The sequence below is a fragment of the Mustela nivalis genome (genome assembly GCF_964662115.1).
Source record: "Mustela nivalis genome assembly, chromosome: 9".
Classification (NCBI taxonomy): domain Eukaryota; kingdom Metazoa; phylum Chordata; class Mammalia; order Carnivora; family Mustelidae; genus Mustela; species Mustela nivalis.
Window position 1 is genome coordinate 112,489,257 of NC_139028.1, and position 15,849 is coordinate 112,505,105.

Sequence of the window (15,849 nt, forward strand, 5' to 3'; positions counted from 1 at the left end):
TAAAGAGATTTGGTCAGGAAATCAGTCACTCCTCCCTGCCACAGCGTGAGACTCGCCCGCACCGCCCCCTCCCCACCGTGTCAGCGCCCCCTGCAGGCGCCACCTGGGCAGGCACCGCCCGGACACGGGGTCCTCAGGGAGCCCGAGGAGCCCAGGCCCTCCTCTGCAAAGGCAAGTCCAACACGGAGTGAGAGGCGCTGGACCGAGGTCCCTCGGGCAGCACCTGGGCAAGGATACACCTGAGGCTTCCAGGTGTCAAGGGAACATACACATCCCCTCCCCGCTTTGCGCTGGTCGGGTGATCAAAATCGAGTGAGTGAACTGAGATCTTGATGAAAACTCTCACTGGCCTGGTGGCTAAGAACTGGACAGAATCGCTTGACTGCCGGAGGTCCGGTCCCCTGGAGGGGGCGGCTCAAAGGCGCCTGGGTACCCCCCCCCCCCCACCGGGCACGGCCCGGGTGTCTCAGCTTCAGCGGGCACTCCCGGGGGCAGACATCTGGCTCGGGAGCGTCCACCCAGTAGAGGCTCCAGGATCTCCCCCGACCGCAGACGCGGTTCGCAAAGGGTGTTCCCAGGACCCCAGGAGGGTCGCCCGCGGTCCCGGAGCGCACTGCCCTGCGGCCCGCCCCGCGCGCCCGAGGGAGCCGGGCCGCCCCCGCCCGCCCACCGGCAGCCCGGCGCTGTCACGTTCCAGCCGCCTGACTCAGGCCGCGCGGGGCGGGGAGCGGGAGGCGGTGCCGGCGCCCGCCTCGGCCCCCGGAGGCGGCACCAGGAAGCGCCCGCCCCGGCCGGAGCCGCCATGTAACCGGCGCCGCCCGGAGCAGAGCCGCGCGGGGGCCCCCCCGGCGACCCGCACGCCATGGGGGACGAGGACGAGGACGAAGGCTGCGCCGTGGAGCTGCGGATCACCGAAGGTGGGCCGTGGGGTGGCCGGGGGGCGCGGGACCGGGTGAGGGCCGCTGGGACCCGGCCGGGGAGGGGGCATGCACCGGCCGGGCTCATTCGCCTCCTGTGCCCACAGCTAACCTGACCGGGCACGAGGAGAAGGTGAGCGTGGAGAACTTCGAGCTGCTCAAGGTGCTGGGCACGGGAGGTGAGGACCCCCACACCCCCCTGGGGGCAGGTGTCCCCGGCCTGGTGCCCTGGGCCTCCCAACCGGCACACCCGCGCCTGGTCCTGGGCCAGGCCTCCAGCGATGCCCCCCACCCTTTCCCGCTCGGCCCGCCTTGCCTGCCCCGCCCTGCCCTGCCAGGGTTTGCATGCCCACTCCCAGGGACATGCCTACTCCTAGCGCTGCTCCACATTCTCGTGGCTCCTCCCTGCGAGGTCCTCGGGGATTTGCCAACACCCTCCAGGCTTTGCAGCCCTCCTGAGGGATTTGCACACCTCCTCCCCCGAGCGGTATGGGAGCCTGGTCTCCTGCTTTGCTCACTCCCAGCTTTGCACAGTCCCCGGCCTGGGTTTTTTGCACATCCCTCCCTGGTCCACTTTGCATCCCCCCCGCATCTGTCCCATCTGCCCAGTTCTGCCTGTGATCTGCCCCCACCCTGCACGGCAAGCCTCCCGGAGTTGCACGCCTTCTAGCCTGTTTTGCACAGTCTCCTCCCCGCTTTTGCAGACCCTCCGGGGCTGCATACGCCTCCCGCACCCCAGCTCCCCCCACCCAAGTCTCCATCAGCCTTTTGCACCCTTGCCTCTCTCTCCAGCTCCTTCCCCCGGTTTCCACACCCTCTGGGTTGGCATCCCCCCCCCGCCCCGCCCCCACCAGTCCGCACCACCCTTCGGCTCACGGTCTGCCCTGCGCTGGCTCACTGCTCCCACAGCCTACGGGAAGGTGTTCCTGGTGCGGAAAGCCGTCGGGCACGATGCAGGGAAGCTGTACGCGATGAAGGTGCTGCGCAAGGCCGCGCTGGTGCAGCGCGCCAAGACGCAGGAGCACACGCGCACCGAGCGCTCGGTGCTGGAACTCGTGCGCCAGGCGCCCTTCCTGGTCACGCTGCACTACGCCTTCCAGACAGACGCCAAGCTGCACCTCATCCTGGGTAAGGGTGGGCCCCTGCTGACCTTGGGGGCCACAGCGGCAGCTGGGGCTGCTCCGCTCCATCAGGGCGGCTTCCCACCCTCCACTCCAACCCCCAGACTACGTGAGTGGAGGCGAGATGTTCACCCACCTCTACCAGCGCCAGCACTTCAAAGAGGCCGAGGTGCGCGTGTACGGGGGCGAGATCGTGCTGGCCCTGGAGCACCTGCACAAGGTGGGTGAGGACCTGGGCTCGCTGTGGCTCTGGGTCTGGGCCTGGTGCCAGGCCGCCCCACAGGGCAGCCTGGATGCGCTCTCTCGGGTGGTCTTGGTGGGGGCCAGAGTCGCTTCTCCAGGCCTTCTGGAAGGGAAGGCCTTAGTGCTGCCTGGGGAGGGGTCTCTTTCCTCTCCCCTTCTCTGCCCGCCCCCCCAGCCAGTACCTCCTCAACGGGGGTTTCCTCTGACAGGGAACTTGGGGCTGCTCCGGGGGCCACACTCCACAGAACTTCCTCAAATGGAGACCTCATGCCTTGGCTCCCAAGGCCTTGCAATGGGTCTCTTCACCCAGGCTCTCCTCCTTCTGGGTCCTTCGGGCCTGTTCCCAGGGGGTCCTCCTTCCTTGCTTTTCCCATGTGATGAGAAGTGGCTTTTCCCATTTGATGGCCCGGGCCTGGGCCTAGTCCTGCACTGGAGATCCCTTCTCTAGGGGGGGCTCCCCTTATCCCGAGCTGGGTTCTGGTGCCCTGGCACAAGCCATAGGAGGGGGGGCTGTTGGGGAGGAAGAAACGTCAGTGCTTCTCTTGCACCTGCCAGCTGGGTATCATCTACCGGGATCTGAAGCTGGAGAACGTGCTGCTGGACTCCGACGGCCACATCGTCCTCACGGACTTCGGGCTTAGCAAGGAGTTCCTGACGGAGGAGGTGAGCGAAGGGCAGTCTTCCCGCCTCCCGCACCTCTGTTCAAGCCTTCGCCTTCCTTCCTCCTGCTCCGTGCCTGGCTCTGGTGAACAGGTGAACAGGTCGGGGGCCCGCCTGCAGGAGGCTCCCTTGCTCTCACCCTCCCAAGCCCAGCAAGTCCTGCTCTGAGCCTTGAGCACTGCTGGGTGTCCACATGGGTCCTCTTGCCCTCCCAGAAAGAACGAACCTTCTCCTTCTGTGGCACCATCGAGTACATGGCTCCCGAAATCATCCGCAGCAAGTCAGGGCACGGCAAGGTGGGTTTGCGTGGGAGTGGGTGGGAGCGGCGGTGGTGGGGAGGCAGGGGCGGCCACAGGCCTTCACCCTGGCTCTGCCCCCGGCAGGCTGTGGACTGGTGGAGCCTGGGCATCCTGCTCTTCGAGCTGCTGACCGGGGCCTCGCCCTTCACCCTGGAGGGTGAGAGGAACACGCAGGCAGAGGTGTCCCGGTGAGCAGGGCTGGACGAGAAGGGGAGGCGGTGAGGGGCCTGGGCACGGTTGGGGAGGGGGCTCGCTGCCCCTGACGCCCCCCCAATCCTCCCAGACGGATCCTGAAGTGCTCCCCTCCCTTCCCCCCCCGGATCGGGCCCGTGGCACAGGACCTGCTGCGAAGGCTACTTTGCAAGGACCCCAAGAAGCGGCTGGGTGCGGGGCCCCAGGGGGCCCAGGAAGTCAAGAACCACCCCTTCTTCCAGGTGAGGCTGCTGACTCTCCCCCACGCCTCTCTGCACACTACCCAGGCCAGGCCACTGCTCTGGGTTGGGGGATGATCTGAGACCAGCTGGTTTCACCTGACTTAGAAAAACCACCCCATAACGTGGGTTTGTTTTTCCCATCTCTGGTGCAACTTGGAAGGCGTGTTTCTAGGGGAAAGGATTGTAGGTTTGTTGACCGTCAGGGCTGGCAGGGGCTTGAGAATGGCTTCATCAGGTCCTTCCACCGGACAGGTTCAGAGAAGGGAGGCGACCTGCTCCGGATGGCACAGGAGATGGTGTTGAGCTGGGGACAGCTTGCAGGTGTCATCAGCAGTCCAAGTCACACTTAGGGTTCTCTGCACCCACCCAGGCGTTCTGTTCTTTGTTCCTCTACTCTCTGTGTGCCTGTCATTCTGATGGGCAGTTGGTCAGCCACTTGGGTTTTGTTCACTTGTTAAGAGCACCCACAGATTAGAGGGCGGGGTGAGATGAATTCTGTTTCCTGGCGAGATCTTGCTGGCTCGGGCGCTGTGTGTGGCTGGTGTCCTTGCCTAGCAGGGCCCTGTAACAGTGAACACCTGCCGTGTGTTGGCTCTTTGCTGATTATTTCATGTAACCTTCAGAAGCATTCTGATGATCCCCATCTTTCCAGATGGAGAAACTGAAGTTCAGAGAGGGTAAGTCATTTGCCCAAAGGTCACCCAGCCAGGAAGTGATGGAGCTCAGATCCAAACCCAGGTCTGGCTGATTTGAAGCCCAGACGCTTCTTTGCTGTGTCCTGTTTACTTGTGGCATCAGATTTGCCACTTGTCTGACATCCTAATGGAAGTGTCCCTTTCTGGGGATTTACTGCGGGTCAGGCACTCAGTTATCCCTGCTACGAATGCTGTTTCCAGTCTTCCCACCACGGTCCATTGGAGATGCTTTCTGAGACAGACCTCGTGGTGAAGTTGTCCCTTCGTGGGGGAAGGGGCTGAGCAGCGTCAGTTTCCTTAAGTGGACTCCTCAGGCCCCACCCTGAGCACATGCCAGCCCCTGGATTCTGGGAGTGGGTTGATTGGCAATCAGACTGGAGAGGCGCTAAGGTCTTTGAGGCCCAATGCTTAGAAGGTGTGTTCCCCACAGTACCCCTTCTCTCAAGATAGCCTCTTTGGTGATAGCAATGCTGAGGTCCTGGTGCCAGACCTGGGGCCTTCGAGACCAAATCAGGCCTCTTGGCTGCAAGTGATAAAAAGTTCAACTCAAAATGGTGATATCCCTGGAACAGTTTGACTGCCAAGAAAAGAGACAGTGGTCTAAATAAAATAGAGGTTTATTTATTTATTTCTGTTCTCATGTAAGAGGTTGGCGGGCCAGGGCTGCTGTGGTGTTTTCATAAATACAACCTCCTTTCTCCCCCCCCCCCCTTTTTTTTAAATTTATTTATTTATTTATTTATTTATTTGACAGAGAGAGATCACAAGCAGGCAGAGAGGCAAGCAGAGAGAGAGGAGGAAGCAGGCTCCCTGCTGAGCAGAGAGCCCGATGTGGGGCTCAATCCCAGGACCCTGGGATCATGACCTGAGCCGAAGGCAGTGGCTTAACCCACTGAGCCACCCAGGCGCCCCTCCTTTCTTCCTTTTTTTTTTAAAATTTTATTTATTTATTTGAAAGACGGAGATCACAAGTAGGCAGAGAGGCAGGCAGAGAGAGAGAGAGAGGGAAGCAGGCTTCCTGCGGAGCAGGGAGCCCGACGCGGGGCTCGATCCCAGGACCCTGAGATCATGACCCGAGCCAAAGGCAGCAGCCCAAACCACTGAGCCACCCAGGCGCCCCCCTTTCTTCCTTTTTAATGCTCCTCCATTCTTAGCATGTAGCCTCCAGCCCCAGGGTTGCCTCTTGGTCCAAAATGGCTGCTGGAGCACTTGCCATTTAGGCTCTAATCTAGGCAGAAATCAGGGGGAAAAAGGGGAAGGGCAAAATGGGCACGTGCCAACTTTCACCTTCCTCTTGAGGTTCTTTCTCTGAATTCTTACGTTTTTTGCTTACAGGTTATGGGTCACCCCTGAGTACAAGAAAGTTTGTTAAATCCTGGGTTTTAGTTATGTACGTTGCTTCCTATAATAACATCAGGGCTATGGTACTAAGGAAGACAGGGAATATGGAAGTAGGGTGGGCGACGAACAGTCTCTGCCATCCTAGCTTAAACATAAAAAGGCATGTTTTAGCTCCTGTATTTGAAAAGTCTAAGGAAAAGTGATTTGACTTCAGGCAAGGCTGCATCCAGGTGCTGGATTTATGGTTATTAAGAATTTCTTTCTTTATCTTTTGAGTTTTCTGCATGGGAACTTCATCATTAGACCCTGAGGGGTCCTCAGAAGCTCCAGGCCCATGTCTTCCCAGATTTAAGTCCAGTTGAAGAAAGAGATTTGTTTTGCATGGCAACACTATCAAAAGTCCCAAAATTGACTGAGTGTGGTGGAGGGATGATTTGCTAAGGGAAGTAGGGGTGTTCTTATCAGAGCGAGAAAAACAGAAGCCAGGGTGGTGGGTAGAACAGCTTTCCACCCAAATCCCAGAGACCCTTGCCTCACTGAGGAGCAGTCCAGGGAGGGTGGCTTGAGGGGACAGGGGTTTTAACTTCCTACCCTTTACCCCCAATCTCTCATTTTGCTTCCCCAGGGTTTGGATTGGGTTGCTCTGGCTGCCAGGAAAATTCCAGCCCCTTTCCAACCCCAGATCCGCTCTGAGCTGGATGTGGGCAACTTTGCAGAAGAATTTACTCGGTTGGAACCTGTCTACTCACCCCCTGGCAGCCCCCCACCTGGGGACCCTCGCATCTTCCAGGTGAGTGAGAGCTCACAGAACCGCAGGTGCTGTAGAGACAGGATGATACTCTTTCCACCCTGGATGGGGCCTGACCCTTGGCCCTGCATAGGCCCTGTGTTCTGATCAGGACTCAGCGTCCTCCCCAGACCCCGTCCACTGGTGGGGTAGCTGGAGTTGTCAGTCATACACACTGCCGTGGTAGGACACGTCTTTGAGTCACATGGTTATCTTTAAATTTCATGATAATTTCTCTTCTACTCCATATATCTATTGTTATGTAAAGAGAGTGTTTTAACTGTTCAGTTGCTTAAGTGGACAACTAGAAAGACATGCTGTGTTTATACTGTGGCTTTGCATGTTCCTTGGCAAACCACATCACATTTGTGGAAGCTCAGGCCCCCTCCACTCAGTTTTAGAAGCTTAGGCCTTTTGTACAAAGTCAAACTCCTTTGCTCGGCATTCAAGATCCTGCATGATGCAGTCCTTGCTCAGTGCCCTAGCCTCACTGCTCACTATGGTCCCACCTGGTATACTAGCACCTACGAACAGAACACATGTCCCTGTCTTTGCACTTGCAATTCTCCATGGCTGCACCACCCCTGCCCCCGGGCATTCCCATTCACCTTTTAAGCCTCCTTGTGTGATGCTGCTCCTGTGTGAATTCCTCCCCACTGCTCTGGTCCTGTTTTGCCCTCTCCTTGTGCACACATCCTCTGGAGACGGCACCTCCTTCTGAGCACCATGTCAGGTTGTATCCTAGCTGCCTTCCTGGGACTGCCTCCCCTGGTCTGGAAGCTCCCAGAAGGCAGCGACTGCATTTAATTTCTGTATCCCTTTGCCCGGTGTGGGGGCCTGGCCTGGAGGACATGGTCCCCTAAATATGAAATAAGAACAGGCCAGTAGCAAGTGTAGGTGGGTCAGCGCCCCTGTGAGGCTCTCCTGAGTGATGACTGTGTTGGAACAAGCCTCCACCGATGGTCTCGCAGGTTTTTTTTTTTAAGCTGTATTTACTTTAGAGAGCGAGAGAGTGGGTGGGGGGGGGGTGCAGAGAGAGAGAGAGTCTCTAGCCGACTGAGCATGGAGCCGGATGTGGAGCTCGATCTCACCACCCTGAGATCATGACCTGAGCTAAAGCCAAGAATTGGACTCCCAACCGACTGATCTACCCAGGCGCCCCTCATTCATTCATTCATTCATTCAATGATTCAGAAATATGTACTGAGTGCCTACAGTGTGGCAGGCACTGATCTGGGCCCTGGGGATGGATCAGGGAACTTAAGGGACAAGTGTGGAGCCTGCGTTCTCCTGCACAGTGGGCTGTGTTTTTAGGAGAAAACAATCCGTTGTTAAACTTACTCTTAAGAATTCCTTGAATTGCCTCTTTGTCTTTCCTCAGTAGCCCCCCCCCCACCCCCTTGCAGAGGAGGCCAATGTTTGGTTTGAGAGGAAGGCATAAAGCTTTTTTGTATTCAGTGGGTGGATTTGAATTCTCATAAGCTAAGTGTGTGTGATGCCAGGCCGGGGCCCTTTCATGCCTCGGGTCCATCATTTTCTGGGTCACTGCATTGTGCTGAATAATGCCCTTGGCACTCGGGGGTGGGGGGTGGGTTTACTGTGATGGGAACCGTGGAGTCACACACTGGTGGGGGATGTGAACCCAAGTGATCACAGAACAAGGCGGAATGAAATGTTCACACACCTGTGAGCACCGGGATACCAAAGCAACGGTCTCAACCACCCACTCTTGTCCAGGGTCTTCCCCATGAGCCCTGCCCCTCTCTGGGTCTGGGCCTTCCAGGGACTGCATATGCACCTCCAGCCCCTATGCCCATAAGCCCCCTCCACCCCCGCAGGGATACTCCTTCGTGGCGCCCTCCATCCTGTTTGACCATAACAACGCGGTGATGATGACAGATGTGCTGGAAGCATCTGGCGCTGGAGACCGGCCCGGCCGGGCAGCGGTGGCCAGGAGTGCCATGATGCAGGTGGGCGGGGCCTGGATGGGAAGTTGATTTCGGGGTGTCTGGGTTCGGGGATTCCAAAGCTGGCTTCCCCAGGAGCCCACGGTGTCACCTCGGTGAGGTTTGGGGCCTCTCTGGGGTGGTGCGTGGCGTGGCCGCAGGGCTCCCAGGTAGGGTCTCTGACGCGCCCCCTTCGCCGCCAGGACTCGCCCTTCTTCCAGCAGTACGAGCTGGACCTGCGGGAGCCGGCGCTGGGCCAGGGCAGCTTCTCCGTGTGTCGCCGCTGTCGCCAGCGCCAGAGCGGCCAAGAGTTCGCGGTCAAGATCCTCAGCCGCAGGTGGGCGGACCCGGGGAGGGCGGGGCCTGGCAAAGCCGCGTCCAGGGGGCGGGGCGGGATGTGGGCCCAACTGAACCCGCCTGCCTCACCCCCAGGCTGGAGGGGAACACGCAGCGAGAAGTGGCCGCCCTACGGCTTTGCCAGTTGCATCCAAACGTGGTGAAGTTGCACGACGTGCATCACGACCAGGTGACCCTTTCTTGGGCTGGGGCACAACGCAGGGACTCAGGGGGCTGTTCTTGGAGGGCGGGTGGGCGGGGAGGCAGGCAGGAGGCCAGGGCTGAGGACTGGGTGGGTGGGTGGGGGCGCTGAGCGAGGTGGCAGGGCAGGGAGGTGGGATTTGAGCTGAGGATAGGAAGGGGGAGCGGAGGATGCTCAAGGGAACAGAGTTTGAGGAAGACGGGGAGGGGCTAGGATTTGGGGCCTAACAGTGGTTTTGGGGTGGTCTTGAGTTCTGTGCTCGAATAGCGGGCAGGGACTGACGCTGGGGGGAGGCCTGGCCAGTGGGTGGGCCCGGCGGGGATGGGGTGGCGAGGTCCGTAGGTAGGTCGGTTGGTAGGTCGGACCTCGACCCAGGTGGTGACCTCGCCCCGTCACTCGGCCCGCAGCTGCACACGTACCTCGTTCTGGAGCTGCTGCGGGGTGGGGAGCTGCTGGAGCACATCCGCAAGAAGCGGCACTTCAGCGAGTCCGAGGCGAGCCAGATCTTGCGCAGCCTCGTGTCGGCCGTGAGCTTCATGCACGAGGAGGCGGGCGTGGTGCATCGGGACCTCAAGCCCGAGGTGGGCGCGGGGCCTGGGCCACCGGGGAGGGCTGAGGCGCCGAGGCCTGGCCTCTGACGTCTGCCCTGCCGCCCTCCCAGAACATTCTGTACGCCGATGACACGCCCGGAGCCCCCGTGAAGATCATCGACTTTGGGTTTGCGCGGCTGCGCCCGCAGAGCCCCGCGGGGCCCATGCAGACGCCGTGCTTCACACTGCAGTACGCTGCTCCCGAGCTGCTGGCGCAGCAGGGCTACGACGAGTCCTGCGACCTCTGGAGCCTGGGCGTCATTCTGGTATGGGACGGGGTCCCTGGGAGGGTTCAGGGTGCCTGGAGCCTGAGGTCAGAGGGCTTCCTGATGTGGACCAGCAGGGACACCCCCGAGGCAGAGTACAGGGGTCCTCTTGGTGGGGGTGGCAGGGTTGCTCAGAGTCTGGGGTCAGGGCCTCCGAGTCTTAGGGATCAGAAGTCAGGGTTGAGCATCACACATGGGCCTCAGGAGTCACCCTCCTGGAGAGGGGGGATGGTTCTGAGGATGGGCTAAGTTAGCCCCCTGGCCCCTCTTGGCTTTGCAGCCAGGAGCGGTTCTCAACTCCCCCTCTCCCCACCTCTCCAGTACATGATGCTGTCGGGGCAGGTCCCCTTCCAGGGGGCCTCGGGCCAGGGTGGGCAGAGCCAGGCAGCTGAGATCATGTGCAAGATTCGTGAGGGGCGCTTCTCTCTTGATGGGGAGGCCTGGCAGGGCGTGTCTGAGGAAGCCAAGGAGCTGGTCCGAGGTGAGGAGGGGAGGAGGGGCGGGAGGGGGTGGGAGGTGTCATAGACACAGGTGTCCTTGGGGAGGGGGCGGCCATGGGGTCGTGCTGGGGCAGGGATCGACAGTGGGTTGGGTGTTTCGTTTCATCTGGGGGACTGGTCAAGGAGAAGAGTGGGGCTGTTGGGATCTCTCTGGGGTGCAGACCCCACACACGGCCCCTCCTCAACCCTTCCCTGCCCTGCTCCAGGGCTCCTGACGGTGGACCCTGCCAAGCGGCTGAAGCTTGAGGGGCTGCGGGGAAGCTCATGGCTACAGGATGGCAGCGCGCGCTCCTCCCCCCCACTCCGGACACCCGACGTGCTGGAGTCCTCCGGGCCAGCTGTGCGCTCCGGGCTCAACGCCACTTTCATGGTGAGGGGCGGGGTCTGTGGGAGGTGGGGCTGGGAGGCGGGGGGGGGGGCCACTGGGAGGCCACGCCCCCAAGCCCAGAAGGTGAACCAAGGCCCGGCCTCTGGTTGGTGGGCACCCAGACCTTTGGGTAGGCTGGAGGCCAATGACCTGTTGGCCTTGACCTGGTGGAATGGGAGGGAGGGTCCCGAATGCGGTCAAAGCTAGGATCTGGAAGTCCGAGGCCCGGCCGGTGGTGGTGGCGCACTCACCCCCTCCTTACTGCCAGGCCTTCAACCGCGGCAAGCGCGAGGGCTTTTTCCTGAAGAGCGTGGAGAACGCGCCGCTGGCGAAGAGGCGGAAACAGAAGCTGCGGAGCGCCACCACCTCCCGCCGCGTCTCCCCTGCACCCGCCGCTGCGGGCAGGGCCCCCGCCGCCAAGGGAGCCCCCAGACGAGCCAACGGCCCTCTGCCGCCCTCCTAGCCCCTGCCACAGTGACCCCTCCTTCCCCCATAGAGTCTGTGACCTGGGAGCCTCAGGTGTCGGCTCCGCCCCATCCCCAGGGATTACCCTTGCCTCCCCCCCCCCCCCACTCCCAGACAGAGCAGAAGTATTTTTATAAGCAGAGAATTTTTTATGTCTTACCAGATAGAGTTAGAGATGCAGGGAGGGAGGGGCCTCTGCTGAGACCGTGCCTAGTCCGGCGCTAAGGCACTTCTCCCCCAGGGGGCTGCTCCACTCTGAAGGGCTCCTCCCCCATTTCTCCGCACTGAGTTGCCAGGGGGAGAAACTGGGACTGCTCCCCTGCCCTCCCCACCAGGCCCTGCTCTTGGGAGGGGGCTCCCCTCCAGCTGTCACTTTATGGACTGTCTGTGCAATTACGTCCACCAAAGACCTGTGTTGGGGGGGGGGTTCAAGGAGAGGCCCTGGGGGACCCCTGAAGCATTTCTGCCTCACTTTATGTCACCTGCTTCTCCCCTGTTGGGGCTAAGGAAGGAGGTAGGCAACCCCTAAAAGGGGAGGCCCCTTCTCCCCACTCCCCCGCTCCCCCTTGGCACAGCTGCCTCTGGCTGGGGCAGGGCCTTGAGGGTCTGGGCTGGGCCTCTGCAGTCACTGCCTCAGCCCATCCAGGCTGTGCCTTTGACTTTAAAATAAAAGTCCATCCAGCGCCGTGTGTGGCATCTGTGTGTGTGAGGACGGTGTGCAGGGCAGAGGGCTTGGGGCAAATACATGTTCAGCCGAGCGGGCCTGGGGCCTCAGAGAAGAGGAATAGGGCAAACCCTTCTTCTGGGCAAGACCAAGCCCTTGGTCCTTGACCGTTGGCCTGAGCGGCAGGAGGTCCAAGCAGTCATCTCGGCTTGTATATTCAGACAGCTTGGCCAAGTATACTTTAGAATTCTCTTAGTGGTTAAGTATTAGATCCTAAATTTCCATTAGCGGGGCGGGATTTTTAGGCTCATCACTATGCGGTTCCTGGGGAGACCCAGGCAAGGCCTGATCTGGACACAAACACATGATCAGGGCCCAGTTTCTCAGTCTGAACTTTTTATTCTGCTTTATTTTCCTTTTGGCCCTAGGATGGGTGCTGGGTGCTCTAGGGGCTACATACTGGAATAGGGTGAGAAAGACGGTCTTCGTGGCAGCATTCCCCAGGGAAATGCCAAGATGTACACTGATTGGATACACTTGGGTCATGTGTCCATGGTGGACCAATCACTGTGCTCAGGGATGGGGGTGTAGCTTGCTGTCTATGTGGATCACGGCCTCCCCTTTGGAAGCTCATTGGGTGAAGGGCAGGAGGAGGGGTGGGCCCTTGAGAGAGGTCAGTTGCGCAGAACTCGGTGCTGGTCCTGGTCCCGGAGGGCTTGAGTGAGAAGGGAGCGGCCCGCAAGGCCCGCGGAACCATCCGCGTGGCCCGCCGCAGCAGAGTGAGATGGCCCCCGCTCTGGGATCCCTGCTAGGTAGCTGGGCCATTGCCCCAGCGTCTTTGTGGGCACCCCGGGTCAGAGCTATTTGTACAGTGCAGAGAACCCTACCCCAGGGTTGACGGGATAGTGACACGCTACGTGTCTGTCTCCAGGCCTTCTCTTCCCATATTACCCTGTGGGGGCAGCTCACGGGGGACCTTGCCTTCCCATCCTGAGGTTTGCCTCATTCAGGAGGAGGTCCCCAGAGGACATGAGCTTAGAGATGCTGAAGTCAGGGCAAAGGCAGACAGGCTCGGGGTTGGGGCTGGTGGGGAGGGTTCCGTGCTTGTGGATAGAGGGTCATTGGGTGGTGACATCCATCTGTGTCCCACCCTGAAGGTCTGAGAGAGGAGGGAAGGGCTAGAAGAAGAGGAGAAGGGGAAAGCGTCCAAAATTCAGAGTCCTGCGTTACTGACTGTGGCAGGAGCAGCTCACCAAACAGCCTCAGGCTTCGCCATTTTTTTAAAAAGAGGGTCACATGACTGTTAAGACCAACTGGTGAATGAACAGATGTGACACTGTGGTCATTCAGTCATGAAGGATTTACTGAGATTTACCAGGTCTTCCGATGCGCAGGGATGGACCCAAGCACTCCGCGCGGATTAGCTCCCTGCCTCCTCGCCGCTAGTTTATGAGAAAAGCGTCTTCTTCATTTAAGAGATGAGAAAGGTGAGCCTCAGGGAAGGTCAGCACCTTGCTCAAGGTCACGGAGCTAGAAGTGCATTTGATCCCGGTGGGCCGATTCCAGAATTCCTTCAACCCCAGGACTTCCGTTTAGTTTTATCCCAATGCTGGATGTTCCGATTGTTCAGAACTTGGTTTCTCTCATGAATGATGCCGAGACAAACATGTTTGTACACAAATCTGTGCATTTAAGAATAGCTTTATTGAGATATAATTCATATAATGTGTTATTTAAGAGCCCATTTAAGACTACAGTTGAGTGATTTTTAGTATTTTCAGAGTTGTGCAGCCATGACCGTGGTCTAATTTTAGAATACTTTTCACCTCCGTGGGAAATACTACCCATTGGCAGTCACGCCCCATTGCCCCTCAACTCTCCAGCCCAAGGCAACCACTTGTCTGAGTCCTGTCTCTATAGGTTTGCCAGCATACTTTGATATACATTTTGAAATACACTTTCAAATAACCTTTCATAAATACTGTACGGGCATATAGTCTCAGAAGCAGGATATGAAAATGTCCCATTTCATTCTATGCACTGAACATTGTTGTTAAAAAACATTTGTTGGGGCACCTGGGTGGCTCAGTGGGTTAAAGCCTCTGCATTTGGCTTGGGTCATGGCCCCAGGGTCCTGGGATCGAGCCCCATGGACTGCTCAGCAGGGAGCCTGCTTCCCTTCCTCTCTCTCTTCCTGCCTCTCTGTGTGTCAAATGAATAAATAGAATCTTTAAAAAACAAAACAAAACAAAACCTTTGCTAATATGATGGATGAAAGTCTTTCGTCTTCGGTCTCCTTACCCTTTTATCCTATGGTTTTTTTTTTTTTTTTAAGATTTTATTTATTTATTTGACAGAGAGAAATCACAAGTAGGCAGAGAGGCAGGCAGAGAGAGATAGAGAGGAGGAAGCAGGCTCTCTGCTGAGCAGAGAGCCCGATGCGGGACTCGATCCTAGGACCCTGAGATCATGACCTGAGCCAAAGGCAGTGGCTTAACCACTGAGCCACCCAGGCGCCCCCTTTTATCCTATGTAACTCACCCCAAGAAAGAGGTCTTCTTGGCCTCATTTTGTGGATGAAGATACTGGGCCTCTTGGGGGGAAGCCTGTTGTGTGTGGAAAGGGCTGGGGTTCAGGGGAATGAGCCAGCCTTGATCTGAATCCCGCCTCTGCCCTGTGTGGCCTGACTGCATATCAGGGGAGACAGCTGTGACTTGGGTATAGGCTGGGCAGGGTGTGAACTAGCAGAATGGGTGGGGAGAGGCTGGCCACAGGCTGAGAGGTGGGGGAGGACAGAGGTAAGTGATCAGAACCTGCCATCTGGCAGCCTGCTTTTATACCTTGACGTTGGCCTCTGAGCAGGCCAGCCTTAGTGGATGTGGAATTAGGAGAGTGGAGGGGACTCATTTTTTTTTTTTTTAAGATTTTATTTATTTATTTGACAGATCACAAGTAGGCAGAGAGGCAGGCAGAGAGAGAGAGGAGGAAGCAGGCTCTCCGATGAGCATAGAGCCTTATGGGGGGCTCAATCCCAGGACCCTGGGATCATGACCTGAGTCGGGGGCAGAGGCTTTAACCCACTGAGCCACCCAGGCGCCCCGGGACTCATCTTTCTACACCAGGCCTCTGTCCCACTCGGAAAATGGCCTCAGAGGGGGGCCATCTGAGTGGCTCAGTCAGTTAAGCACCTGACTCTTGGTTTTGGCTCAGGTTATGATCGCAGGGTTGTGAGATTGAGCCCTGCGTTGGGCTTCACGCTCAGCACGGAGTCTGCTAGAGAGTCTCTCCTTCTCCCTCTGCTGCTCCCGCTCATGTTCTCTCTCTCTTTCAAATAAATAAATCTTTTAAAAAAAGTAGCCTCAGAGAGAAGACTCAGGGCCCTGGCTCTGTTGTCCCCGAGAAGGCCTGAGACATTCACGTCCCCACAGGTCACTGTTAACTAACTACTGCTGGAAGTGAAGTTGTGGTGCCAGCTTTTCGTCCGTGCTGTGTGCAAGCACTGTTTGACTCTGGGCAAGTTGCTCCTCCCTAACATTCCCTGGGTCTCTCAATAAGAATGTTCCATAGAGGAGCACCTGGGTGGCTCATTCAGTTAAGCATCTGCCTTTGGCTCAGGTCATGATCCCAGCATCCTGGAATCAAGCCCTGTGTGGGGCTCTCTGCTCAGTGGGGAGCTTAGAACAAATATTTCACAGTAATGGAGTAGGGATTGCAAATTGGCTACCTGTAGGCACAGGTAGAGATTTTTTTTTTTTTTTGGTGGGGACTGTAGCACATTTTTTTTTTTAAGATTTTATTTATTTATTTGACACACACACAGAGAGAGAGAGAGAGAGATCACAAGTAGGCAGAGAGGCAGGCAGAGAGAGAGAGGAGGAAGCAGTCTTCCCGCTGAGCAGAGAGCCTGATGCGGGGCTCCATCCCAGGACCCTGAGATCATGACGTGAGCCGAAGGCAGAGTCTTTAACCCACTGAGCCACCCAGGTGCCCCTGTAGCACATGTTTGAATGAGAAAA

The 15,849-nt window shown here is 58.1% G+C and overlaps 1 protein-coding gene across 2 annotated transcripts; it reads left to right on the forward strand.

Annotated features, from left to right (window-relative positions):
- The first annotated feature begins 744 nt into the window (after nt 1–744).
- Nucleotides 745–11,854, forward strand: RPS6KA4 (ribosomal protein S6 kinase A4). 2 transcript variants are annotated; one of them, XM_082748190.1, is made up of 17 exons: nt 745–917; nt 1,025–1,096; nt 1,827–2,045; nt 2,143–2,258; nt 2,837–2,944; nt 3,157–3,237; nt 3,325–3,428; nt 3,524–3,674; nt 6,336–6,500; nt 8,336–8,467; nt 8,647–8,780; nt 8,876–8,969; nt 9,389–9,562; nt 9,643–9,837; nt 10,159–10,318; nt 10,544–10,707; nt 10,973–11,854. In XM_082748190.1, the coding sequence occupies exons 1-17, from the start codon at nt 863–865 to the stop codon at nt 11,165–11,167; spliced, it is 2,319 nt and encodes a 772-aa protein (XP_082604316.1). In that variant the 5' UTR covers nt 745–862; the 3' UTR covers nt 11,168–11,854. The 2 variants fall into 2 exon arrangements, with proteins under 2 accessions (XP_082604316.1, XP_082604317.1); XM_082748191.1 differs by having other exon boundaries at nt 775–917; nt 1,025–1,050.
- The last annotated feature ends 3,995 nt before the right edge of the window (nt 11,855–15,849 follow it).